General features: G+C 39.5%; 4 protein-coding genes across 4 annotated transcripts; all 4 read left to right on the top strand.

Moving 5' to 3' along the window:
* The first annotated feature begins 181 nt into the window (after positions 1-181).
* On the top strand, positions 182-5,528 carry zmpste24 (zinc metallopeptidase, STE24 homolog). Its single transcript, XM_083998244.1, has 9 exons — positions 182-604; positions 1,837-1,983; positions 2,154-2,357; positions 2,777-2,929; positions 3,041-3,182; positions 3,286-3,461; positions 3,721-3,825; positions 3,936-4,079; positions 4,198-5,528. The coding sequence occupies exons 1-9, from the start codon at positions 497-499 to the stop codon at positions 4,420-4,422; spliced, it is 1,404 nt and encodes a 467-aa protein (XP_083854370.1). The 5' UTR covers positions 182-496; the 3' UTR covers positions 4,423-5,528.
* An 811-nt stretch (positions 5,529-6,339) lies between these two features.
* Positions 6,340-7,723, top strand: atp5if1b (ATP synthase inhibitory factor subunit 1b). Its single transcript, XM_083998070.1, has 3 exons — positions 6,340-6,522; positions 7,144-7,256; positions 7,459-7,723. Exons 1-3 carry the CDS (start codon positions 6,454-6,456, stop codon positions 7,598-7,600), a joined length of 324 nt encoding a protein of 107 aa, XP_083854196.1. The 5' UTR covers positions 6,340-6,453; the 3' UTR covers positions 7,601-7,723.
* A 1,068-nt stretch (positions 7,724-8,791) lies between these two features.
* rpl13a (ribosomal protein L13a) lies at positions 8,792-11,905 on the top strand (the record flags this gene model as incomplete). Its single annotated transcript, XM_083997753.1, is given in 8 exon segments — positions 8,792-8,806; positions 8,808-8,882; positions 9,587-9,659; positions 9,938-10,003; positions 10,230-10,331; positions 10,888-10,973; positions 11,193-11,252; positions 11,651-11,905. Coding segments are annotated over 8 exon segments (687 nt in total). The 3' UTR covers positions 11,861-11,905.
* Positions 11,906-12,118: 213 nt separating this feature from the next.
* Positions 12,119-14,583, top strand: LOC311006035 (large ribosomal subunit protein uL13-like). The gene is given in 7 exon segments (XM_083998655.1): positions 12,119-12,175; positions 12,746-12,811; positions 13,039-13,140; positions 13,685-13,738; positions 13,741-13,763; positions 13,984-14,043; positions 14,414-14,583. Coding segments are annotated over 5 exon segments (300 nt in total). The 5' UTR covers positions 12,119-12,175; positions 12,746-12,811; positions 13,039-13,067; the 3' UTR covers positions 14,504-14,583.
* Positions 14,584-27,890: the final 13,307 nt, after the last annotated feature.

The raw sequence follows: 27,890 nt of genomic DNA, 5'->3' as shown, positions 1-27,890 counted from the left end.
GAAAATAATTGAAACTGAGGGAATATCATATTTTCATATGAATGGGATGAACTTTCTCCCACATAACCTGTCTACAGACTGAGTCACTTTTTTTTTTTTTTACTTACCCTCCAAAGCTGCGGAAGTGAAGTCATAGTCGATATTTGTTTCGTGGGGGATACATTTAGCTGTTACACCGGACCGACAGGCTCGCATCTCGCATGAATGGAAAGATATTAGCATTGATAGCCTTTTTTTTTTTTTAGTAGGAATGGAAACTGGATGCAGAGATTTCCGAGTTCACGTTAATCCGTATCATCCGTCGATTTAACGTGGGGACACTTTCCCCCCTTTATTCAGCTTCAGGGTGTTTCTGTTGGTTTGTGTGCAGAGCGGGAGCTAAGTAGCTTTTAGCTTCCTGAAGACACCAGTCAGTAACATTAACACTGCTGTTAGCCTGCAGAGCCCGTCAGCCCTGCTCCCACAACACAGACAAAGCAACAACAACACAGCAAACATGGTTGAAACCATATTTGACCTCCCGGTGGAGAAGCAGATATTTTACGCTGTTTTGGGTTTTTCCTGGACGGTGTATCTATGGGAGGCTTACCTCTCTTACAGACAGGTAAGTGTTGGCTTCACACCCTGAGTTTCTGCTTTGTAAATGTGTGTGTGGTTTTAGTTAGACCAGAGCAAGTCTTCAACAGGGGACGAGAAATGTTTGGTTGATTAGAAATGTTTTTATATTTCTTCATTTCCACATTTATGTTACAAATATAAAAACGTCAATTTGAATAGCTTATATTCATGAAAGACATTGTTCTTGTTGGCATTGGTATCAGTTAACAAGGTTTGTTTATAAATGGCAGTGGCACCCCCACCCTTACTCACTGCACCTGTACATGTTTAATATATTACCCTGTGCATTATTTGAATAGTTTTAGACGTGGCACTAGGCCCAGTTTAATATAAAACTTTAAAAAACATTTTGTATTGTATAAAATTTTATACAATACTAGGGTGTCCCTGCTCCATCTCTCTGGTCCCTGGCCTGAAAAACATTGAAGTTAGGAGTTAGACTATGAAATACACAAATCAGTTAAATAAGATAACATTGGGGTCAGTTAAAACAGGTTTTAGATGGTATTTCGCACAAAGAGAAATGAATTAGAGATTAATTTATTGGTGCACATAATATGAAAAACAATTATTTTTACACATCTTGTATGAAAACATTTCAATAACAGTTGATATTTCAACTCTGGACCTTCTCCGCTCTACTGACTGTATAAGGTTAAATGTCAGTATTTTAATGTTATAAATGTGTATTTCTGTTGCTAAAAATATATATATATTTGTAGGTTTATGTAACCTCAGTTTAGATTGGGTAGTTAAATATTGAATACAGCACACAGAACATGGCAGACTTAGACCTTTTAAAAGTTTATTTAAACCACAGTGAAATGGTACCTGAGAAGGTTGAGTGTTTTTTTTGATAAGTTGTAATTGAGACAGAACATAATGCAGAAGAGACGCAGCAAGTACTGAGTGACAATCGGTATCAACTTTCACTGGCAGGTATGTTGACACACACTCAACTAGCTCTCAGTGGCTCCTGGTGCACTGAGACAGAGCAGAGGACAGCTGCAGCGTAGACATGTAAACATTTAAACAAACAGCTGCGATGTGTTGGAAAAACAAACCGTGTGTGCACAATTCAAATCGTTACAGAGTCACTCAGACCTGGCTGTTGTATTGGTAAAAAGTGTCTTTCTGTAATACTACTGACATATGTTGGTTGGCAGGTGTTTCCTGTTTGTACTGTGATGACCTGTAATAAATGTTTCTCTTCTGCAGCGGAGGATATACAGATCAACAACACATGTGCCACAGGAACTGGGGAAGATCATGGATTCTGAAACATTCGAGAAGTCACGTCTTTATCAGCTGGATAAAAGCAACTTTAGCTTCTGGTCCGGACTCTACTCTGAGACTGAGGGGACGGTACGAGTGATGAAACGAGCTTGAAATGCTTTAATTATTTGACAATAAATGTTCCGTCATTTAACATCTAGTAAAAGCCATACCAAGGGTCTTTATTTGTCACTACAGGGACATCGTTATACCGTTAATGCTCTGTTTGAATGAGCGTCTCTTGTGTCTCCACCTTTCAGTTGATCCTGCTCCTCGGTGGGATCCCGTTTCTGTGGGGCGTCGCTGGTACTGTGGCGACTCGTTTTGGCTTCAGTCCAGAGTACGAGATCACTCAGTCCCTCGTGTTTCTGACACTCGCCACGCTGTTCAGTGCCATAACTGGACTTCCCTGGAGTTTGTACAACACATTTATCATTGAGGAGAAGCACGGCTTTAATCAGCAGGTACGCTGTCTGAGCAGCAGCACTCACTCTCTGTGGACCTCAAGCGTGGCTGTTTTGTAGTTTGCTTTCTCAGGAAGAGCTGCAGCTGGGATCAGTTTGATTTCATATTGGTTACAATGGATTTGGAGCCAACATGGACTGAAGGACTGAAGTGTGTCGCACTATCTTTATCTTACTTACTCCAAATCTGCAATAGACACAGTGTGTTTGGACATACAAAAAAAAACAAATACTGTATGAGACATAATAAACACTTGAGTGAAGAGCAACAGTAACATTTTCCAAGCTTTTAAACCACAAACCATTTACAGCGATATTCAAACCCAGGCTGCCACTGGTCTCGCCAACAAATGCACTCACATTCCTGACAGATCCCTCTGTTTCTCTTTGTTTATATTATCCTTGTCTTCTCCTCTCAGACGCTGGGGTTCTTCCTCAAGGACGCCGTTAAGAAGTTCGTAGTGACCCAGTGTATCCTGCTGCCTGTGACCTCACTGCTCCTCTACATCATCAAAATAGGAGGGGACTACTTTTTCATCTATGCCTGGCTCTTCACCCTGGCTGTTTCTCTGGTTAGTGATGTGTCACCTTAGTGAAGATGGCTGGACTTGTAGAAAAAGCATATTTGTGACTCGATATCACCACTTTTTCATAACACATCTCCGTCTCTTCTTTGTCCCTAGGTACTTGTTACCATCTATGCTGATTACATTGCTCCCCTGTTTGACAAGTTCACTCCATTGCCAGAGGGAGAGTTAAAGACAGACATTGAAGATATGGCCAAAAGTATCAGCTTCCCCCTGACAAAGGTTTATGTTGTAGAAGGTAAAGTCATAACTAAACTCAGCTTTTACATGGATTTACATGCTTGTTTATCAGCTTAAAACATACAGCTTTTTTCCCCCTCAATGGTCTTGTATATTTTCAGGTTCTAAGCGTTCGTCGCACAGCAATGCATACTTCTATGGGTTCTTCAAGAACAAACGTATTGTGCTGTTTGACACTCTGCTGGAAGACTACTCACCTCTCAACAAGTCTGGAGAGCCACAGCCCGAGCCACCAGAGAGTGATGAGACATCCAACGAAGCAAAAGCCAAGCCCAAGGTTACATAGCCTTAAACTTCATTCAGAAGAGTTCTTATTCCACTTATATAATTCAAATATTTGAAGCTATTTAAAGTCCATTAAAGAAGCCTGGTTTATATAAGTACCATAAATGTACCTGATAGTGTCAATAGTCTTCCATTTTGAATCAAAGTAGTCCTTCATTTCATACAGTTTTACTTCAACTTGACCAAATTTGAACCTGAATTCATAGTTTTGAGTGTCAGAATTAGTAAGTTGTTTTGTCCTCTTCATACAGAACAAGAAGCAAGGCTGCAACAACCCTGAGATCCTTGCAGTCTTGGGTCATGAGCTTGGCCACTGGAAGCTTGGCCACACTGTAAAGAATATTGTCATCAGTCAGGTCGGGATTCCCCCCCTTTTTTTAATTTTTCCATACGATATCAGCAGCATGAATTAAAGTAAATATATTTGACCATTTATAATAACCTCTGCTGACTATTGTTTCTGCAGATGAATTCCTTCCTGTGCTTCTCCCTGTTTGCTGCTCTGATTGGACGGAGGGAGCTGTTTGTAGCTTTTGGCTTCAATGACAGCCAACCCACACTAATAGGCTTGATGATTATCTTCCAGTTCATCTTCTCCCCATACAATGAGGTGACTATGAGATTCCATTCTTTATGTCTTACCAATGTTTTGAGCTGTATATATATATCATTAATTCCAGATCAACATCACAACTCACAGATGTGTCTTTGATACTCTGTCTCTCCAGCTCCTGTCCTTCTGTCTGACGGTTCTGAGTCGCAGATTTGAGTTCCAGGCCGACGCCTTTGCACGCGGCATGGGCAAAGCCTCTGAGCTCTACTCTGCTCTCATCAAGCTCAACAAGGACAACCTGGGCTTCCCTGTGGCTGACTGGTTGTTCTCCATGTGGCACTACTCCCACCCTCCCCTCCTGGAGCGCCTCAGAGCGCTGGGCAACGTCAAGCAGGACTGACGGGGCTGGAAGGGGGAGCAGCGACTGCTGCCTCCTCCCAAGGGCCTCCGCAGACCGCTCCTGGCTCTGTGATGCACCTCGGTCTTTCTTTACCCATCTGCACCCCCTCATCTTGTTTTATCTTCTTTTAGTCTTTTCTTCACTTGCCATTCTTTCCATTTTCCTCCTTTTTTGAAACCTTATTTTAAACAAAACCAAAACATATCAGCACAAGGCAGCCTATAAAAATCTGAAGCCTGTACTGACATCTCTGCTCTTTCTCCAGAGACACCTAACATGCACTTGCCGAGAGCAATACATCTGGGCAATGTGTGTCTTAAAAGCTATTGTCGGAGCCCAAGTCACATTTTTCAGACAGTTTTAGTTTTTGAAACAAGTATCACTTTGTTGAAGCACAACAAATAGACTTTGGCAGAATTTTCAAATGCAGGAATAAGACGAGAGTTTTATTTTGTTATGAATTTAAAGAACATGAAATGAACACAGACATGGTAACATAACTTATTATGAACTCATGACAATACTTTTTGTAGATACACAGGCCAGTAATTGATTTGTTTCTCGTGTGCAACTTTTTTTTTTATGCAAAATCTCCAGGCAAGCTCAAGAGAATGATGTTAATCCAGTCACTGAATCAAATTTCCAGGTTTGCAAGAGTAACTGTGTTGACGCTTTGTCACAGTGAAAAACATGCGAGTGCCTCTAATTATTGACTGTTTTTGTTCACATAATGGAAATATTATGAGCGCAGCAGTGCAGAAAATTTCATTTGAATTTTTTTACATGCATCAGGGGGAAAGATCTTGTTTTACTTTTTCTAAAGCACTTGCCGACAAGGGTGCAACCATTCTTGTACATATGTAACTTTGATGAGTACAGTATCGACGTATGAAGTGAATTGTGAAAAATTGTTGAATGTGATTTCAAAATTTTAAGTTGATATGGTGTTTTTTAGTTTCTTCTCTTGGATTTTGGGCCGGAGTGAGCACAGAGTTGCCTGGAAAGTAAAGTGTTTATAGGGGACTTTCGGGAAGGGGTCTGTGAGTTTCCCTCCAACACATAAGCCAGTGCTTGGTTTGTTCAAAGGGGGGACTCTATACTTACTCTGCAGTTGAATAAAATCCTTCAAAGCACTTTTTATGGGTTCTTGTTTTATTATTATATAGGATTGCATTTGCAAGTATTTATTTAATGACAATACCGTACTTACTGTGATGTCTTTTTTAAATGTTTTTCTAAAAGACTTTAATAAAACTTATATTAAATATTCAAAAATTAAAGCCCATGACAGCTATTTAAGCCAGGCATGGGCAACTCACTACACAAAGGGCTGGTGTGGCTGCAGATTTTTGTTGTAACCGGCAACTAAGTAGCAGCACACCAGACCTGACTCATTTAGGCTGGACCAAAAACCTGCAGCAACACCAGCCATAAGAAAAGTCCAAGGGTTGTTGATTGTGTTGAATTACTTGACACAGATGATTTTTAACCTGTTTTGCAGTAGGTGGTGTGAACACTGAAGGCACTGTTGTTATTCTAAATTTTTAGGTAGGTGAATTTTCAAATAAAAAAAATAAACAAGAAAGTGTATTTTATACTAGGGGAAATTGCATAAATGTATTAGGCTAATACTCTTTGAAAATTATTTTTGAAATTAAAAGGTAAAAAAAAAAAAAAAAAGAGGAAAAAAAGCCAGGTGTAAACCATAGACTGTAAAAAGAAGGTGTAAACAGAACGTGTGTGGTATGGCGCAGTCCATTTAGAGACCATACCATTACGACAAATTAATCAGTATTTCTTTCCACGGTATTTCTTTACTCGCTACCTATATAAACAAGAATTTGTCAACGTACAATAAAAAACAACGTATGATGCAAGAATCGCCATTTAGCTCCGTTTCCCACAACACGGACGTGATGCTGGTGTCGTCACCCCCGTCGCGCTAATAATGGCGCCGTCCAGTGGTCTATGTTTATGGACAAGGACAAGCCACACTGTCAGAGCCGTTAGTTGTCTCATGTGGGAGTCAACATGGCGAGGTTTCTGAGGCCTAATATCAGGAGTTTTGTCAACTCACAGCTGCGTATGTCGTCGGACCAGGTAACAGACGTCCTGTAGACACTTAGGTTGATTGATACGTGGGTTTTGTTAAGCGTTTTACTGCTGCGTGAATCATTTGAAAATGAATTACTCTCATAATTGTGCCACTCTGACATGTAGGAAGTAACCTAGATACGGTAAGCAACTGTTGGTGACATGATTATTGCTAGGTCAAACAATTTTCATACTAATGCAGCTTTAGAGCATTGATCAGTGAGAGAGAGAATAATGTAGAGGTTTTATTTTAATCATGTTAGGTTTAGTGCAACTAAAATACAAGGAGTTGCATGTTTAAAAAGTTTTTGTATGCACAGTATGGACTGTCCTGGGGTCTTGGTTGTATTGTTTTTTTTTTTTCCACAAAGACTTTCTAGTCAGTTCCAAATACCTCTGTCTCTATTATCACCTGACAAACAAAGAGGCCCTTTACCCTGATTCAATAAACTGTATCTTGACCTTCACAAGAAGCAGGTTATCACAGGGTCCAACTACCTTGATATCACATATACGCCTCTAGGGAACTGTGTAATTTGAGGCCTCTGTCCACAGTGTAAAAACAAATTTAAAATCTAATGTGTTTCTGAATGTTTATACTAAATATTTTCTCTTTGAACTGCTCAGTTGGGTGAGCTGGGTAAAGGTGCAGGAAAAGGTGGTGGAGGTGGAGGGTCCATCAGAGAGGCAGGTGGGGCCATGGGGAAGAAGCAGGCAGCTGAGGAGGAGATGTACTTCAAGTATGTATTTATGGTCTTTTACAGAAACAAAATGTGGACAATGTTGGTTTTATATAAAGTTCTAACACCATATATTCCTTCCCTTCTCTTCTTCACTCTTCTCTCTCTGTTTGTGTCTCTTTATCCATTTTCTTTGTTTTTCTGTCTACTCCTTCTCTACTTTGTTGTTACCTGCTGCCATATCTGTCCATTTAAACACAAGGCGTAAGGAACAGGAGCAGCTGGCTGCGCTGAAGCAGCACCACCAGGAAGAGATTGATCACCACAAAATGGAGATTGAACGCCTGCAGCGTGAGATCGACCGCCACAAGGGAAAAATCAGGAAGCTGAAGCACGACGACTGAATGAAGTCTTCCTAAAAATTAAAAAAAATTGCTCACCGTTCAGTTAACACTCCGCCAGTCATGAATGTATGGGATACTGTTCTGAAAATGCCTGAAATATATTAAAGTCTTTCATTAAATGATTATTGTTTCCATGGCATGCTGTGACCAAAATTTTACACCTAACTCAACTTTATTCTTTCATCATCGGTGTACCACAGGTAAAGTGAAAAAACTTGAGTGCTTTAGTGCTTCTTGGCAACATCAATTCTTCTGTACTGTATGTATTATCATCGATCAATTATTTGTTACGTAATTAAAAAAAATAAAGATTACCAAACATTCCTTAATTTAAACTTAACAAATGTGAGGATATGCAGATTTTTACTGTTTTATGTCAATGCATATATAAGTGCAGTTTTTGAAGAAATACTTACATACTACAGGATGTTGCACCAAATGTGGACAAAGCAACTATTCTTCCTGATATTAGCCCAATATTGGCAAGCAGGAGACTATGATTTATATACTATATATTGATTTAAAAAAATATATATATATGTAGAATTTCTTGGATCAATGAGGTAATTATATGTTAGAAAGTATCTGCTATCTTCTCTCTCTGCCCATTAGTGACTTTATTAATAAATAAAATTATTCATACCGCATTCCAAGTATTAAGCATTTTATATTGCAACCAAGTCTTATGAAAGGAAAAACATCAAAGACAAGACAAATGGGCTTTATGCACAGCTCCACTACTTCCTGAAATAATTATTGGACCAACTAATTAATCCAGGTGTGCCTGACCATTGTTGTGAGGTCAGATCACACCTGGATTAATCCGTTGGTCCAATAATGTAAAACAGGAAATAAAGGAGCTGGCTTATTTCAGGAAGTAGTGGAGCTGTGCATAAAGCCCATTGCCACCTTGAAGCAAATTGGATAAATCAGCACATAAAATGGATATGGTAATTGCTGATTTATGTACACATTCTGTGTTTTGATGACATTTCATTTAGTTTACAAAACATTTTAAATCACTGTTAGCCTTTTCTAAAAACAACTTTGTGACAATAAAATTAAAAATCTATATCAACCATGGATGTATTATATTAACGATATCAACATCCAGACTGTTGAAACGATGCAAAGTTTTTTTTATGAAAAAAAAAAAAAATCATACACAGATCCCGCGAGAAAGAAATGTGCATGTCGTCACTTCCGCTGTGCCCCTGCCTTTTACCACGGGCAGCCCCGTACGTCTTTCTTTTCGCACATCATGGCGGACCGGTTCAATAAGGTGAGGAACTGCTGCGGAATCATTATGTCTTTTTTCAGGTCTTAAGTCCGTTTGACACCTTGATTTTCACGTCTAGACTGCGGGCGATAACTACATTAGCATTTTGTCTAATCATGGACTCGCTCGGTGTTTTTCTTATGGCTGGATTTTGAAATGTTTAAAGCGGCTGAGCCTGAGCTAAGTGTAACTTACATGCCTCCATCATGGCAGCGTCCCTGACGAGTCAATGCTGTTAGCTCGTCAGCTTCAGCATGCGTCCCCGTGGTGTCCAAGTCTGAACGCGGTGGAGACAAATGTTGTATAACCTAAGGCGCATATAGTTTTGTTTGTACGAAGGTGTTATACATAACTGCCCATCCGCTTCATTTAATGCTGAAACAGAGTCACGGTGCACTGTCTGCATGCTTTGACGTTGATGCTAAGCTAACGCTATAGCTACACCGGTAACTTGCTCCATGTGGCAGTTATCAGGCTCATAGAGATTACCATGCACTTAATTCTCAGTAAACAAAACATATAAACACAGTTCTGCAATTATTATTATTCAAGTTTTCTGCCGATTTATTTTTGTGAAAATGTGGTCAGACTAGGTACTGACGATCAAGCACACCACACCTTTGAATAATGCCAGCCTGCTAGCTAATTATAGATTAGATTAGATTATAGAAGTTATACATCTGAATATCTTTGTCTTTAACCTCCAGGTTCTGCTGCTTGATGGCAGGGGCCATCTACTTGGTCGGCTTGCTGCCATTGTGGCCAAACAGGTCCTTCTGGGTGAGTTTACTTCACTTAAAGTTCATAATCATATCATGTGTTAAATTGTGTTCAGTAAATCTTGTAACTACACGACCATTATGTGTCAATATTGAACTGAGTGTGAAGCTGCTGCCTCTTCAATCTGTCGATGATGATTACATTTACCCTACTTGAGTTTAACGACCATGAGAAAACTCACATGCACTACCATCTGAGACGGAGTATGGACGACTGTCAGCATGACTGGATTTTGTTGAAGTCCTTAAATTGAACTGTTGTGTGTTTACTATTCACAGGACACAAGGTGGTTGTGGTGAGATGTGAAGGCATCAACATCTCCGGCAACTTCTACCGCAACAAGCGTAAGTAGACTTGTCTATCTGTTCCCACTACTTAGTTTTCATATTGCTTTAACATGCCTGTTGTCAGTGATGCTTACCACTAATGTTCGAGTTTCAATGACCATGAGAATACCTTACATGCACTACCATCTGAGACATCAGCAATATATACCAAAATATCAATTTTTGGATGCTAGAACTATTGGCAACTTGGTTTAAAAGTATTTCTCTACACACCTCTCTTCAGTGAAGTACCTGGCTTTTCTGCGCAAGAGGATGAACACCAACCCCTCTCGTGGACCGTACCATTTCAGAGCTCCTAGCAGGATCTTCTGGAGGACTGTCAGAGGTAAAAATATGGCACAAGACTAGATACAGAGACCTCACTAGAACACATTTCAGTACCGATGAAGAATAAGTTACAGAAACTTGTGAAAGAAACGTGCATTAAGTCTTTTGCTGACGTTGGATAACAATTTGATGATTTCAGTATTAGTGTGTGGATCATGCATTGGGTTTATCTTCATATATTCAATAGTATACCAAGTGGTTTGCTACTTTGTGGGTGAAAAGCCTTGTTAGTCTTATATAAACGTATATAAACATGAACCAAGAATTTGGTGGTGGAATAAAATACAGATCAAAGTAGTGTGTTGTATACCAGATTTAGTTAGGAGTAGATTTGCCACATGGAGTTTGGTTTGCCATCATTTCTTCCTTGCTCGACTGTGATGAGCACTTTATCCCGAAGCTGATCATCAATTGATGAGACAAACTTTATCGGATCTGATTGCTGAGTCGAGCAAGGATGTATATTTATATCTGGACAAATAAACATTTGACACACTTGCACTCAATACTGTCTGACGGTATATTTTATTTAAGGCTTTTCTCTGTTTAAACAGGCATGCTGCCCCACAAAACCAAGAGAGGCCAGGCTGCTCTGGAGAGGCTGAAGGTGTTCGACGGTATCCCCCCACCTTATGACAAGGTAATAATCCTGCAGGACAACCAAGGGCCACACATGCATATTCTGTATGGCCCATACATATGCTGTAACTCTGCTGTCTATGATGTGTTTTGTTACCTTACCTACCTTGTCTGACAATGACCATGGAGAGAAATAACTTCTGAGACATTCTGACACATCAGTGTTGGCGTGTGCTTTTTGCTTCTTGGTCTGATTTTGGATTTTCTTTCTTTTCCACAGAGGAAGCGCATGGTCGTCCCAGCTGCTCTTAAGATTGTGCGTCTGAAGCCCACTCGCAAGGTGAGCCCTGAATTTTGAAGTTCAGACTAAACATTACAAAGTTAAACTTTTGACTGAAGAGATTTGGCTTTAAAATGGACACATATGGATCAAGTCAAAATGCTTCAATTCATCTGCCACAACAGTTCTTACTTGACAGTGATGAGCTCTTTATCCCGAAACTGATCATCCATTGATGAGACAAACTTTATCGGATCTGATTGCTGAGTTGAGTTGGGGACAAGCTGTGCTTTGAGTTGAAGCTGTTAACATAAAATCAAATACCAGTTTTCAAACTTTTCAAAGAATATCCACTGTTGCAAGTTTAGAAGTTGTCTTGTCAGCATTAGTGTCATGCAACCATGTTGTTTTGCCAATAACGTTTAATGAAAACATACTGTTTTTTTCTTTTTTCTTAGTTCGCCCTCCTCGGGCGTCTGGCTCATGAGGTTGGCTGGAAGTACCAGGCTATCACAGCCACCCTGGAGGAGAAGAGGAAGGAGAAGGCCAAGCTCCGGTACTCCAAGAAGAAGACAACAGTCAAGCTGACCAAGCTGGCAGAGAAGAACGTTGAGGCAAAGATTGCAAAATACACAGACGTTCTGAAACAATATGGAGTCCTTGTTTGAGCTGATTTCCTCTGGCCAATAAAGATAAATACATGTTTATAAAAAGTGTATTGACTTTTTTATTCCTTGTTACTGAAATTTCAAAATGGTTAACTGGCAGTGTTGTGGTTTCTATTTATTTAAGGTTGCATCAATCAGATGTTACTGTTTTGAACATTTAGAGTAAGAAGGTGCCATTTGCATGAATGCAAGGGTCTGTTTTTCATATTGTTGTAAACAGTCAACTGGAAGATTACAGCTGTAAGGAATTTTGATGCAGACTGAATGTGGCTGCAGGTCGGCTTGCTGCCATTGTGGCCAAACAGGTCCTGCTGGGTGAGTATACTTAACAGAGTTCATAATCATATCATGCAATATATATTTTATGTGTTCAGTAAGTCTTTTAACTAAACAACCTTGTGTTTCAATACTGAACTGATTGTGAAGCTTCTGGTGCTGACAATTATGCACACCACACCTTTGGATAATGTCAGCCTGCTAGCTGATTATAGATTGTAAGTTATACAGCTGAATATCTTTGTCTTTAACCTCCAGGTTCTGCTGCTTGATGGCAGGGGCCATCTACTTGGTCGGCTTGCTGCCATTGTGGCCAAACGGGTCCTTCTGGGTGAGTTTACTTCACTTAAAGTTCATAATCATATCACGTGTTAAATTGTGTTCAGTAAATCTTGTAACTACACGACCATTATGTTTCAATATTGAACTGAGTGTGAAGCTTCTGCCTCTTTAATCTGTCGATGATGATTACATTTACCCTACTTGAGTTTAACGACCATGAGAAAACTCACATGCACTACCATCTGAGACGGAGTATGGACGACTGTCAGCATGACTGGATTTTGTTGAAGTCCTTAAATTGAACTGTTGTGTGTTTACTATTCACAGGACACAAGGTGGTTGTGGTGAGATGTGAAGGCATCAACATCTCTGGCAACTTCTACCGCAACAAGCGTAAGTAGACTTGTCGATCTGTTCCCACTACTTAGTTTTGCTTTAACATGCCTGTTGTCAGTGATGCTTACCACTATTGTTCGAGTTTCAATGACCATGAGAATACCTTACATGCACTACCATCTGAGACATCAGCAATATGTATATCAAAATAACCATTTTTGGACGCTGGAACCATTGACAACTCGGTTTTAAAAGTATTTCTCTCTCTACACACATCTCTTCAGTGAAGTACCTGCCTTTGCTGCACAAGAGGATGAACACCAACCCCTCTCGTGGACCGTACCATTTCAGAGCTCCTAGCAGGATCTTCTGGAGGACTGTCAGAGGTAAAAAAAAAAATGGCACAAGACTGGATACAGAGACTTCATTGGAACTCATTTCAGTACCGATGAAGAATAACATAATTTGTGAAAGAAACATGCACTAAGTGTCTTTTGCTGACATTAGACAATTAACTTGACTAGACAATTTTCTGATTTCACTATATGTGTATTAATCTGAATCATGCATAACAAGTGGTTTGCTGATTTGTGGGTGAAAAGCCTTGTTAGTCTTATATAAACGTATATAAACATGAAGAATTTGGTGGTGGAATAAAATACAGATCTAAGTAGTGAGTTGTGTACCAGCTTTAGTTAGGAGTAGATATGCCACATGGAGTTAGGTTTGCAATCATTTGCTCCTTGCTCGACTGTGATGAGCACTTTATCCCGAAGCTGATCATCCATTGATGAGACAAACTTTATCGGATCTGATTGCTGAGTCGAGCAAGGATGTATATTTGTATTTGGACAAATAAACATTTGACACACTTGCACTCAATACTGTTCTACAGTGTATTTTACTCGAGGGGTTTTTCTGTGTCAACAGGCATGCTGCCCCACAAAACCAAGAGAGGCCAGGTTGCTCTGGAGAGGCTGGAGGCGTTATCCCCCCACCTTATGACAAGGTAATAATCCTGCAGGACAACCAAGGGCCATACATGCATATTCTGTATGGCCCATACATATGCTGTAACTCTGCTGTCTATGATGTGTTTTGTTACCTTACCTACCTTGTCTGACAATGACCATGGAGAGAAATAACTTCTGAGACATGCTGACACATCAGTGCTAGGATGTGCTTTTTGCTTCTTTGGTCTGATTTTGGATTTTTTTTCTTTTCCACAGAGGAAGCGCATGGTCGTCCCAGCTGTTCTTAAGATTGTCCGTCTGAAGCCCACTCGCAAGGTGAGCCCTGAATTTTGAAGTTCAGACTAAACATTACAAAGTTAAACTTTTGACTAAGAGATTTGGCTTTAAAATGGACATATGGATCAAGTCAAAATGCTTCAATTCATCTGCCACAACAGTTCTTACTTGACAGTGATGAGCTCTTTATCCCGAAACTGATCATCCATTGATGAGACAAACTTTATCGGATCTGATTGCTGAGTTGAGTTGGGGACAAGCTGTGCTTTGAGTTGAAGCTGTTGACATAAAATCAAATACCAGTTTTCAAACTTTTAGTTGTCTCTAGCTCTCAGTATTAGTGTCATGCAACCATGTTATTTTGCCAATAACGTTTAATGAAAACGTACTGTTGTCCTTTTTTTCTTAGTTTGCCCTCCTTTGGCGTCTGGCTCATGAGGTCGGCTGGAAGTACCAGGCTATCACAGCCACCCTGGAGGAGAAGGCCAAGCCTCGGTAAGACAACAGTCAAGCTGGCAGAGAAGATTGCAAAATACACAGATGTTCTGAAACAATATGGAGTCCTTGTTTGAGCTGATTTCCTCTGTCCAATAAAGATAAATATACATGTTTATAAAAAGTGTATTGACTTTTTTTTATTCCCCGTTACTGAAATTTCTTGCTAAAATGGTTATCTGGCATTGTTGTGGTTTTATTGAGGGTTCAATCAGATGTTACCGTTTTGAACATTTAGAGTAAGAAGGTGCCATGTGCATGAATGCAAGGGTCTGTTTTTCATATTGTTGTAAACAGTCGACTGGAAAATTGACAACTCTATGGGGATTTTGATGCAGTACAGTTATCATAATTTAAGGCTGTGGAGAAATTAAATGGGCCACAAATGAAAGTTTTTGAGTTCTAAGATGTAAATTTTATCAGTGGGGTTGAGGTGATAAGAATGTTTTTTCCTAATCCGCTAAATACCTTGATTACGGTACATGTTATTTCACAGATCACATAACATGGGCAGACAGGGACAGTCAAGGTTATGGTTTTTCAATTTGTCACAGTCATGGGATGACTGGTTAGGATGTGTAACTTGGGTAATTCATTTCACTGCAGTTCAAGCTGTCAACCAGCAGAGAGCGGTGTTGTACTGAATAAAAAAGGCAAATGACAGAGCAGGTCGGTCTCGCTAAAAGCATGAACTCCCGGGGAAGGGATCAATACAAACTGGAGCCTCGAGCGAAAAAAATTAAGTGATCATTGGAAAGTAACCCTAACCTTTTTTTTTGCAGTAGGTTAATTTCTGTTTTAAATTATACCGCTGCGCTTCCTGAACCTTCAGAAAAACTCCTGGGAATCTGCCTGGACAAGGACTGATGTAAAAGTCTTGAAGTGTTTGTATCTAGGCCAAGTTGACCAAATAAGAGTTAAATGGGTTTACATAAAATGCTGCTTTATAAAGTTTCTAAACTGCTGATTAAAGTCTTTGTCTAATTGTACGATAATACTCTGGAGGATTTCCAGATGATTCACTTCAGAGACCACAGAGCTTTGTTAATTTCTTTTCTTTTGTGAAGTGTAATTTATCCTGAACAGCTCAAAATAATCACACACTTCTGTACTGAACAGCTGAATCTCCCGGTGAGGACCAGGCAGCATCCAATGCCCTTTGGTTGAGTATTTTTGTACTTCCCCAACTTAAAATGGGACAGATGTTGAGGTTTAAACCAACCAAGTCACTTGCACATAAAAACATTGTCCTTCTTCTGTATTTCATGACTGATCTAAACTAGATTTTTTTTTTAAATAAATAAAGAGTAGCACTTAAAACAAGCTGACTATACCTGATGTAAGATGATTGACATGGTAAATTGGATCATCACACACTGTCCTGTCAAAACCTCTGAAGAGCACCACAGAGCAGCCGTCACATATATTCACTCATCTGTGCTGGTATGTGTGTTTATATGACAGTAGCCTATTCATCAAAGCTCACTAAGTTGACTTTGCAGAGCGATACAGTGCCCTGCGGTGGGAGATGTCAACATGACATTACTTTTTCTCACATTTTCTTATTTGAAATATTACTTTGTCTTCAAGATGCACAAAATGAAATGGATGCAAATTAAACACTGGCAAGTCTACAGAGGATTGCTCTTTTTGTAAGATGCAACCTTTGGCAGGGTTACAAGTGTTTGACTTTAAGGGGTCACAACCCAAAAGTTGGTTGGCAACCACTAATGTAGGCTATACTACAGTGGTTATACTAACTTCCTGAGTATACAACATATTCTTTGTCTATGTGTGCTGCTAAATTATTTTAAAAAGTAACCGAAATAAACGCTTTTTGTGCATAAAGTAATTGAGATAATTTATCTGAATATCTACTGAGTCTTATAAACCCCTTTCACATCTATGTTGTGCCAATTAATAGGCTACACTTTTCAAGTTGATAATCAGTATTCTGAGGTTGCCTACACTTTTTTCTGTCTTTTGCTCTTTCCTCTTAATCTCATTTCAGCATAATAGGCCAAATGTGTATGTGTGTGGGGTGGTGGGCAGCTCTGGAGCCACCGTGTATAGCTCCTTCCTATTTGTTCTTTAATCGGATTCTGATACTGAGACAAATGCTGAAGGATGTCCCACAACAAGAACTTCTCCACGCACCTGCCTCTGCACATATCCCAAGCATCTTGTCTTTCTTAAAGTCTTTAATGTCGTTAGGTGATTAGTTGCGCATTTGTGGGCATTTTACATGTGTCAAATGGCATTTTTCATTTTGAGTGTTTATAACTGGTTATCTTCTCGATTAAAGCACATGGTATATGGAAAATGTCTTGAGTTGCCAAAAACTGTCAAGATGTTTTCCATGTTTTGTCTCTTCCCCGCTCTGTCAGTCACTCTGTCAATGCTCTTAAGCCTTATACCCCACCTCAAAGCAAGGCCAATATGATGCCTGTCTACCTGTGTTAAGAAGGGAAGTCAGGTCTCTAGCAAACACATGGAGAAGTCTCTGTGAAAATAAGATTTTTGGATGCTTGTAGAAGATCGCTCTTCAATGAGCCTATCTGAGGTGGATTGAAAACACCATGACCGTCTGAAACTGTGCCTGCAGTCCCAGTTTATTATGGGCTCCAGGAATTATAGACATCCTCTACCACCTCCTATCTGGCATTCTGGATTTAATTTCAGAAGAAATATTTCAGTATCAGTATGGGAGCCGTAATGGGGTTTCTTAAAAATGGTTGACGCTCCAGTGCAAATAGAAGGTTTAATTCTTTGCCCATGGTTTGATTTACTTCATTGGTTCTCATTTGCCTCTTATCTACCTGGCTTGGATGGGAAAGACCAAAAAGCCATTACACTCTTCAAATGGATCATGAAGTAGCACAATATATTCTCCAAACTTTTTGTGTCAGCAAATATGAGCTGTAATGGCACTGCAGCTATTGTGCATATGGCTACTCCTCCAGTGTGAAAAAAATGATAGAATACTTCATAAGTCAAATTCAGATTTGTCTGCCTTAAACCTAAAAAATGTTGGCTTAATCCTGTGAATACATAATAAATTGATTATAGGATCATGATTCTTGTTTGGAATGCTGTAGCTCTACAATCTTTAGATCATATCAGCTACAGTCTCTTTTTCATGGACCACTTGTAGTGAGTAAGCAAATTAGTGAAATGTCACAACTGTTGTTGCTGACGATTAATCATATTATGTAAAACAAACTACATGGATGCTGATGTGAACACGTCAGGCTTCAAAGTTGAGCCTCTTTTTTTATGTAACCAACTTTATCTGGCCTTGCTGGCCTGACACACCTGAGATTATTCCAGTCATTTTATACAGCTGGTGTTTGTAATGACAACCATAAAAAGGTTTTCCTTGTCAGCACGAGCTGATTAGTTTCTTCGGCATTTCATTCAGTGTTTCGGTATTGTCTCATTCCTTCTGAGACTGTTTCAAGCTCACGCTGTTGAATCATTATTGAACCAAAGATAGCTTTGAAATCAGATTAGCAGAGGGAGCACGTCAGGGTGCACAGCGTGAAGAACATTTCTCATTTATTTCAGATGAAAACTTGCTAAATATTTGGTTCGTGGGTCTACACAGGAGTGTCACGTATAACAGCTGAACCTCTGGTGTGAGGTTTCTCCAGTATCTGCCAATGTCACCCTTGAATGGGAATAAATTCACTCTAAGTCTCAAAGGTTGGCACAGAGAAAGTAAGAAAAAGATAAAGAGCAAGAGAAAAAGAAAAAGATAGAGTTCAAGTTTGGTCAGCCATATAATACCTAAAAGAAAAATTATAAGCACAAATGGACATGACTGAGAAGTAAAGGCCAAACGTCCATAAATCAATAGCTTTTATAGAACATAACTGACACAGACATTGAACGTAAACAAGATTACTTGTCCACCAATTGACTGGCCACTATATTGCAGATTAATAGTTTTCATTTTTCTCCTCAGAGTTGTTTCGTGAAAATCTATACAACTTAGTCACACTATTGATGTAGGCTATAGTGTGACCGCCCTGCTCTGCCTTCCCACACAGAATGAGACCTCCTCATGAGTCGTGATGAAGCCCTTTGAAGTTTTTTCATTTTATATCCCTGATGATCTGACCAATGCACAGCTTCAACTATTTTATTTTTTGCTTTAGCCTTAGCTTTTTGCTCTTCAATTCATTTGAAGTTTTAGGTAATTACTTGACTATTCTGAATAGATATACTGGTATTTGAGTTTCCAAATGTAGAAGTAAAGATTACACTCGTGTTTGGGAATCAGTCACATGCAGATGTAAAAATGCATGTGGATATGGAAGTTGTTGACAGCAAAATACACAAACATTATTTCTTCAGCCCACACAGAGCTGTTGATTACAGGTCAGGGATACCTATCAAAAAAAACCTTTTTACATAATATATGCATGTGCAGTCCTGACACATTTTTATAAGCATGAGCTGGAGGAGGGCATGCCCCCGCCTAGTTGATTATTCAGTGACCTCTGAGTGTAATTGAAATGATTGAGAATGGCAGCAGTCATTATATACACTTACAGACGGCAGCTGTACAATTCAGACATGCCAGCAGTGAGAGATTACTGCTGGGCTTTACAGTGCCATAAATTGGATCTTGGCAGGAGGAGAAAGTTGTATTCTCTGTATTGTTATAGAACAGGAGGCGGAGTTAGTGGAGTTTGCCTTATGGTCCCCTTCACCCACCGTACCTCTGTGCAGTTGTGTGTTTACCTGCAGTGAGCGAATGCCAGAACAAAACAGCATGATACTCAGTTCACATTGTCACTTTACATTACATAGGTGTCAGTTCCGTTCCTGCTGTAAAACCAATGCTGTGTGCTGCACATGTGAGAAATACATCTGCAAAGTCCATGCAAACTCACTTTCATAGCTACTGTTCTACATGTGCTAATTAGAGAGTCTTCATGTTTTTGTTTTGTGTTTTATTTCATTCTTATCTATTGGAACAATGGTTCACAAGATGTGAGAAGACTTTTGAAGTTGAATTCCGCATTGCACAGTGTCAATGAGAGTAATCTCACTTCTGCCACACGCAACGCTGCCAGTCTCAGGGGACCACATTGAGGTAGGAAATTGCTTTTTGAAAACACCTGTGTTTATTATTCAAACATGAGAATGTACAAAAGAACAAATCCCGATGTTCTTACCTTTTTAATAAAAAAAGAAGTATTCTTTTATTCTAATCTGGAAAAGGTGTTTGGTAAGAAGTTGGGAGAAGAGGAAGAAGCTAGCAAAAACGACCTGGAGAACTTTGTGGACCTGTTCAAGCAGATTTTGATGGTGGATGCTGAGTAGAGAAGAACAACAAGCCAGACTCTTTAGCATCCCTTCATCATAATGAAACACCTCATCCGTACACTCAGCGACAGCCCCTCGTAAGCGATTTGTGCTGTGTGCATTATCTTTGTATTGATAGAGGGACATACAGATGGAGTTGTTTGTGGTTGTCTATGAGGAGCTGAGCAGCTCAGACAGCCTGCAGAGACCTGTCACAGCGCTGCCAGCCCAAACACTGCTTCAAGCGAAGACAACCCTCGGCCAGAGAACCAATGTCAATTAGGAAAATAGTCCTAAAAAAGAAAAAGGGATGCTGGAAACTGGTCAGTGTTTGGAACATCTTCCTGTTTTGACTATTTAATATTGAGGAAGAACAGTTTAAATTCTATAGTTTAGTGTTTCCATAGATCGTTTATGCAAAATGTTCATGTTTTATTTTACCAAACTTCTGCTCTCTAGGGCACTTTATCTATTTTAAAAAACAAAGACTAACACATTTTTTACTTTGAAAAATACTCAACAAATCCAGCAAGTCTCCACATAAATTACTATATCATTTGTTTTTCTTCTAAAAATCTGTGAATGTTCCCAAAAACTGTTATGAAAGCCTCAATAAATTTGGGTAAAATATTCCCACATGGTTAAAAGAAGCCTCTGGTGAAGTCATGCTCAGCCGTCCCTTCTGACCTCTCTGTAAATGGTTTTACTGCACTGTAGGCTAACCACGGTGTCATGGTGCTGACATGCTGCTGCCCCAGCTCATGGCAAGAGAGAGCGACCAATCACAGAAAGCTTTATCAATTACATCATAATGAAGCACCTCTGACGCAAACACACATGCAATCCACACATTCACAGGAGCTAGTGAAAGGCGACGTGTTCATCCAGTCTGACGCTTCAAGGTGTCCTTGAGCTCAATCAAACCAGCACTGGACTGCTTCTCTTTGTTTCAATGGAGAAAATGAAGAAAATAAAATCCCGGATTGCACAGTGTAAGACCGAACAATCACTTTTTCTTTTTCAAATAGACAGTGCTCATACAGGCTTGTTGCTGTCACACCACTTTGTGTAACAACAAATCAATACCATACAACAGATATGATCTCCGAGGATAAATTGAGTATCTCTGGTGACCACTTAGCTAAAGGGTGGAGTGAGTTGATTTTCAATCATAGAACTCTTGTATTTTCCAACTGTCAGTTTTATATTTCAGCTACCTTGCACTCTAAGAAATATAGAAGAGATTCTTTTTTTTTTTTTTTTTTTTACCACAATCACTTTTCTAAGATTTTTGTTTGCTCTTTCAAACCAGTACGCTTACAGGCAAGTGATATTTTACTTCCAGGATCATATATTTCAGATTCAATGTGGTACCACAGTACAAACCCATTATATTATAGTTACTGATATTCCTATATTGTTCCTGTGGAGTTACAGTCTTGTAACAACATTGGCAATGCTGCGCTGACTGCTTCTCTTGTGTTACATTGTGTTATTCTGGCAAAAAAACTAAACATTTTCCTTTCATGGTTTCCATAAATAAAAATGTAAATTAACATTTCATAATTTGATTAACAAGATCTATGAATCGTTTTCATGATACAGTGGTCTCTTTCCGAGGCGTGTTTCCTTTTTCTTGTAATTTAAACAAAAGAGTTGACCTTTGAGGGACATGATTAATAATGCACACATTATCCTCTTGAATAGATCTATTCCTTAACCTTATATTCATAGTCAATGGGAGTTATACCCCAGGAAAGAATGTAGATCACAAGAAGCCATGAGGCCGACATTAATGTTCTCTATCAATAATTGGAGGAGCTGCAACTGACAGAAATGCAAAGCAGCTGGAAATCTGCTTCTTTTAAAGGAAAAACACAAAATTGGTTCTTCAGGTTCACTTTGAGTTTAAGCCAGCATGCAATTATACTAACATGACTACACAACTACGTATGAAAAAGGTCAACCTCCGTCCATTTCACTCCCACACTCCAACTGACCGTCCACACAGAGGCAAAACTCCTGGAAGCAGAGCTTGAGTTGTGTGTTGTGCAAGTACGGAGATTGCAAGGATGAAGAGAGGAAAGACAAGACAACATAATGAGAAGAGAATAACTGAGTGCAATGAATTAATTTAGTTAGCCCAGTAATATTGTTACAAGTGAAGAAGGAGAAAGAGGTTGAAATTGTTTTCTGCATTCTTCCTTCATCATTTGGCATCATTGATTTTCCTGCATATATACCAGATGCGCTGCAGCTTCATTGCTTATGCAACCTGACTTTGCACAGGAGGGTTAAGAGCAGTTACTGTGCTGGACTATCAAAGCTGATGGACAGAGGCTATTTTCAATTTCGGTCTCTGAGGATCATAAAACAATTGCTGCTTATTGATTCTTGGTTGTACACTTACAGGGCGCTGTATGCAACTGCGAGCACAGAGTATGTAATGTATATGATATTAACATTGAGAAGAACTGGCATTTTTTGACATTTGACAGTTTCCTCAATAATATCCTGGCATATGCCGTAGAGCAGCACCTTAAATGGTTGATCTTCAGAGGGGGAGGCATTTAGCCCAGAGCGATGAGAAACAAATGCATTTCATGTGGAGTTAATGCTTTTGTCAGAAGCATCGAGACGGCTTTTCTGCTGCCTTTCTCTCCCTCTATCAGCACGACTGGGGCTTTAAAACTGGCATTTGAACAAGTACTTCAGTTTGTGTCCGTCTTACTGCACAGCAGACCACTCAGCAGCACAGCATGTAAACCATTAAGGCTTCAGATGCACACATCCACTGCTGAGCACACAAACACATACATACATGCACTATACTGTATAGAAGAGTTCATCCAGAACAAATTCCATCTCTAGTGAATCGGTCTCAAGCCTGCAATGTGAACTGCCAATATTATGAATGATTTTTCAGTCATTGCAGTTTTGAGGAGGCGGTATACCTGGCGTTGGATTACCTGTAATGATACAAATATTGCATAAGGCTGTTTATTTCAAGGACAAGTTTGAACTGACTGAAACACAACTAAAGGTAGAGATGAATACCAAAAAAAGGAGTAAAATTCCTGCAAACACAGTATTTTTTCAGGTGGTACATATTGTTCGTGGGCCGCGCATAAACATTTTTGAAATTTCTGAGATAAACAAGCACAAATATGCATTCATCTCCTCCTACTCCCCAACTACTCAACATACATGCACTCTCTTGGGAATAAACAGGCTGTAAGCAAGATATGGTACTGCTCTGAAGAAATCAGTCAATGCAGGAATCCCCCTGAGTGAGCTGGTTATCCACTGCTGCGAGAGAAAGACAATCCCTACGCCAGCTCCTTTTATACGCTCCCCGCTCACTGAGGTCATTATAAGCCACAGAAAATATTTAAACACAACTATTTTCCACAAAACTTTTTGCCATCTGTTTCCCCACTTCAGTAGCTCATGTGTCCACTGCCTCAATCCCCCCCCCAAAAAGCTCAACACCATTTGAAACATGGCATTTGCATAACATCCCCATTTGTGATTGGCAGTCTCTATGTTTTACATTTTCAATAGTGTATTCATATTCCAAGAAAACAAATCATTGCTTGAAATATTTCTAACTCTCTAAAGTATTTTAAAAGAATCCCTCCAGTCAGTGAAAAGTGTGTGCATTCAAACCCTATCGGATTTTAATTAGATTTGATATGGAGGCACCAGAGGAGAATAGGAACATTTTATTAACAGACCCCCCCCAAAAAAACAAAAAACAGCTAAATCTGTCTTGGGCTTTTTTCAGTTTAATGAGAAGAGTATAACTGACTCCCAGCTTCAGACAAACTGAGTTTTATTTCTGTTCGCTGGATAAAGCTTGTCAGGGAATCTTTAGAAGATGCACACAGAGGCAGAGCAGAGGGTGAGAACGATAAATGTTTGCATACAGAAAATCCAGACAGTGATGAACATCTCTAATGAGGCTTTCAAGCTTGTGCGTTGGAGAACAGCAGAGTCTCTGCTTTGTACTCTGAGCGAGACGCCGTACCCACACATACCCACCTGTGTGCCGCAGAGAAAACGGGCTGAAAGTCTGCCCTCCAGTATGATTTTGCTCATAACAAGAAATAACATGATATCCACAAGAGCAGATAAGGAAGAGCACTCCTAAAATTGTAAATTGATCATGATAAGCAGTAATGAAACTCAGAGAGTTGTACATTCGGTATTGATTTTCTCTCCTGTAACACGGTGTGTGGAGTCGTCTCCAGTCATATTTAAGCCTCTCCTTGACAATCATTGATGGTTTTACCAGCGAATAAGATGTGTCTCTATCGTCAGTGTGTACTGCAGCGCAGCCACAGGGGACCCTCTGCTTTTTCCATGTTCTCACTGTAGCTCCATTAATCAATACTCCAATAAGCACATGCCTTGTCTTGCAATAGCCTTCATAGTGTAGCAGTCTACCTTTCAGTTTGGTAGTCTCTGTATCTTTTCCCCTCTCATTGTTTTTTTTTCTTATAATATTATTTGTGTGCTTTTTCTCACTATTACTTTGTCATGATGATTAAACTTTTTAGAAAAAAGAAGGGATGCTATTTACTAGTGGGATGTAATTCCTGCCTTCTGCTGGACAACTTTGTAAAACCGTGGACAGAGCCCACATAGAGAACTGCTCTTTTGATCATTTACTGTTTAAGCAGCGTGGGCCTTTATGCTGACCCAGGGGATGATCCACAATGAATTGAAATGTTGTCCTCGTCTTCATAGTGCTGGTGGGTTAGCAGAACAAACACCACAGGCTGTCCTTTAATGAATGATCCTCTGGCTCGTGCCTGTAGCATTCATGAATACACATCACACTGCTGTCGTCCAACTTCGTGTCTGTTTTCTACAACATGAAGTGGAATAGATGATCTAAAACAGGAATAAGTTTAGTAAAATAAGGCACCATTAGAAATTGTTATTTTCTTTGTAACTCTTACTATGATGAATAAATAATACATTAATTGTTGAGAAAACAGCTGAAAACCAAGAAAGAATTTGGATTGGTTACTTTGGGTAATGAAAATCTTTATTTAATGATGTTTATTCTGCTGGTTATGATTTCTTTGTAATAAATTATTTATTTTATATTTATGTTCTTTTTCAGGGTGGCACAATGGACTGTTAGAGGCATCCTCCTCATAAACTAAGAAAATAAAATGTGTGTAAATATCTTTGATCACCCTGGCAAGAGTTGTTCTAATTTATATTTCATGAATAAGATCTAAAACATTAGGAAATAGATAATTAACAATTATTCAAGCAATATGATTCAACTGAAAACACAGCCTTTTGGCACTGAAATATCCTAATTACTATTCTGATGAATTGCCATGAAATTTGGTGCGATTACTTACTGCAATTACTGTAATCTCTTTGGTAATCACCTGACTTTTCATCGACTGCCACCATCAGGTCAGATTTTTAATTTGTCCTAGCTACTTCGGTTTATGACCAGATAATGACATACCCATCGGCCTCAGCCGTACTTAGCCTACTTATTTCTGATTAGCAAATTTTGGCACACTAACACACAATCCTAAAATGGCAAACTTGATAAAAATTTTCCACCTGCTTAACTTGTCAGTGTGAACACATGTCAACATTTAGCTAGGAGCACTGCAGAGCTGCGAGTGGACAGCAGTCAAGCTAAGGCTGTGCTAAAATGATACGCTCTGCTTTATCAATCCAGAGGCCTCAAAACTTCTGGTTTTTAATTGACCAGATTTTGCAAAAGTATTAAAGCAACATGTTATAGTTTCTCGGCCTTAAAAGTGGTAGAAAAACAGTTAATAGGATGAATGGTGCCGCCGCTGCAGCCTGAGTGGGGTCGCACCGGCTGCACTCTGCAATCCAGGCGGGTAGGAACACAGCTTGAGCTTGAACAAAATACGACTCCCCTTCTAACTCTGACTAGGGGAGTGAGATTTTGGTAGTGAGTTGGAAACTTCTATAACACTTTTTTTCTTCGCCTGCTCTGACAGAACCCTCTTTGCTTTCTTCCAGCACCGGCTCTGTCAACAAATTCATGCACTGCGGGTATGCTTATACAGCATACGGTAAGGTATCAAACAGTTTCCTTTCTCAACCAGAAGCACTGAATAAATCTTACATTGTGTTGCTTTAAAACCTGAAGCTGAACTCTGAGCTGATGACGGAAGGTCTACTTGTTGTCTGGTGTTTCATCTGCAGTAAACACCATCACAGCAGACATTGAACCATAACTGCCTTAGGGATGCAGCCCTACAGACCATCCAGAGCTCTCTATACCAATCTGCAGCATACAAGTGGAGGGCAGTGAGTACAGCTATGAGGGCTATTTGAGAAAAAAAAAAACAAGACTAAAACTTCAAGAAGTTATGCTGAAACTTTTTGGCAGCTTTTGTAATATGCAACAGTCTGGTTAAGTGGAGCAGCAGTGTCTGCTTTGACTCCTCATGACCTCCAACAGCATATGCACAATGAAAAGTGATGCTGTCTCAAAAACGAGGAAATTGATTGACACAAAGCAATCAAAGAAAACCCAACATGGTTTCTTTTCCACATTTCCTTGTCTCCTTTCACCCTTTGATGTTGCATGAGTATTTTGTTCTGCAAGTTTCTTCAAACCTCATTAAAATCTGCTGGTTTACAGAGCAGTTTGACTCCTGTGACTTTGTCCTCCATCTTCTCATGAGGACAGACATCCAGAGTGAGGGGAAAGGACAACAACAAAGAGATTTAATGTTTATTCTAATGTATGTGGAAAAGTAAAGTGAATTGTTGAGGAAGCCAATTACCTCACCGCATGATACTGGTTAACACTTTTTCCTGAGCAGCAGGTTAAACAATCAAGAACAAATGTTCAGTGGATTTTGAGAGAAAAGCACTGCCCGTGCTGATAAATGTTATCTTATAACATTTCAAAACATTTTTCCAACCATATTAACAGTTAGATGGTTATTCCACTGTATTTGTCAGGCTCTTTAACCTGTGCTTTCTGTAATTATGTCTTTATTGGTTATTTTGTTTATTTGCACAAAATCCTACATCCTTTTGTCACTTATTTGTATTACATTGATTTGCATGTGCTTTCTTGTGAACTCAGTGGGCCGCACTGCCATGATCCCATACGGTGAAGTCAGTGAAGTCACCACATGACCTTTGTAGAAGTAGAGATCACACCGACAATTTTCCACATTCAATTTTTTGGAAGTGAACTTCAGAAAAAAATGAAAAAAATAATTGCCAGAAAAGTCAGATACTCTGACTTTCACACAGAATAATGGAGCTTGACTGTTTAATCAAAAGTTTTAAAGGTCTGCCTCCATTAGGACCACGACCTCAGGTAACTTTTCACTGTGACTGGAGAGCACATTGTTTTCTGTGTTGTTTGAATTTTATTTGGATCAATAGAAAACGCAATTTAATCTGAGTTGAGTTGGGGTTGAAAAGGGCATCAGTTCTTTATCCAATTTGATTAACAGAAGAAAGTTTATATAACTCCTGTCGTACTCGTTATATCTTATCACAACCGCTCAACTGACTCGGTTGGTGGTCAGTTGCACCACAGCTGGTAGAGCCCCATATACATTCACTCACTCCAAAACAGGCCCTCGTTACTCAGTTAACAGCAGGATCATAGCCTGGGGGTGGCAAAGATATAATGAGCATTTTGTTTTTAGTATATTTTTGGGGCTTTTTGCCTTTAATTGATAGCTCAGTGAAGAGAGACAGGAAATGGGGAGGAAGAGAGAGCGGGGGATGACACGCAGCATAGGGTCGTCTGAGTCAGGATTTGATACAGGACCCGCTGCAGTGAGGACGCCCCACCGTAACACGTCCTTAAGGTCTGTCACAGGCCTCTGAATAAATAAGCCCCGCTTCTTAGTTCAGCTAAGTGGTAGAAACATTCAAGTTAGGACAAACTAGTAGTTATCCTTAAGAAGCTTGTGTAAAACACATCGCACAATTAGAATAGGAACATTGATTTCAAAACTTTTTCCTGTGATGGCCTTTTCCCCACATCCGATAATCCTAATTATCGTAGTTACAATTGAGCCCTGGAC

Source organism: Trachurus trachurus, assembly GCF_905171665.1.
Source record: "Trachurus trachurus genome assembly, chromosome: 22".
Classification (NCBI taxonomy): domain Eukaryota; kingdom Metazoa; phylum Chordata; class Actinopteri; order Carangiformes; family Carangidae; genus Trachurus; species Trachurus trachurus.
This window is presented reverse-complemented; position numbering and strand designations above follow the sequence as displayed.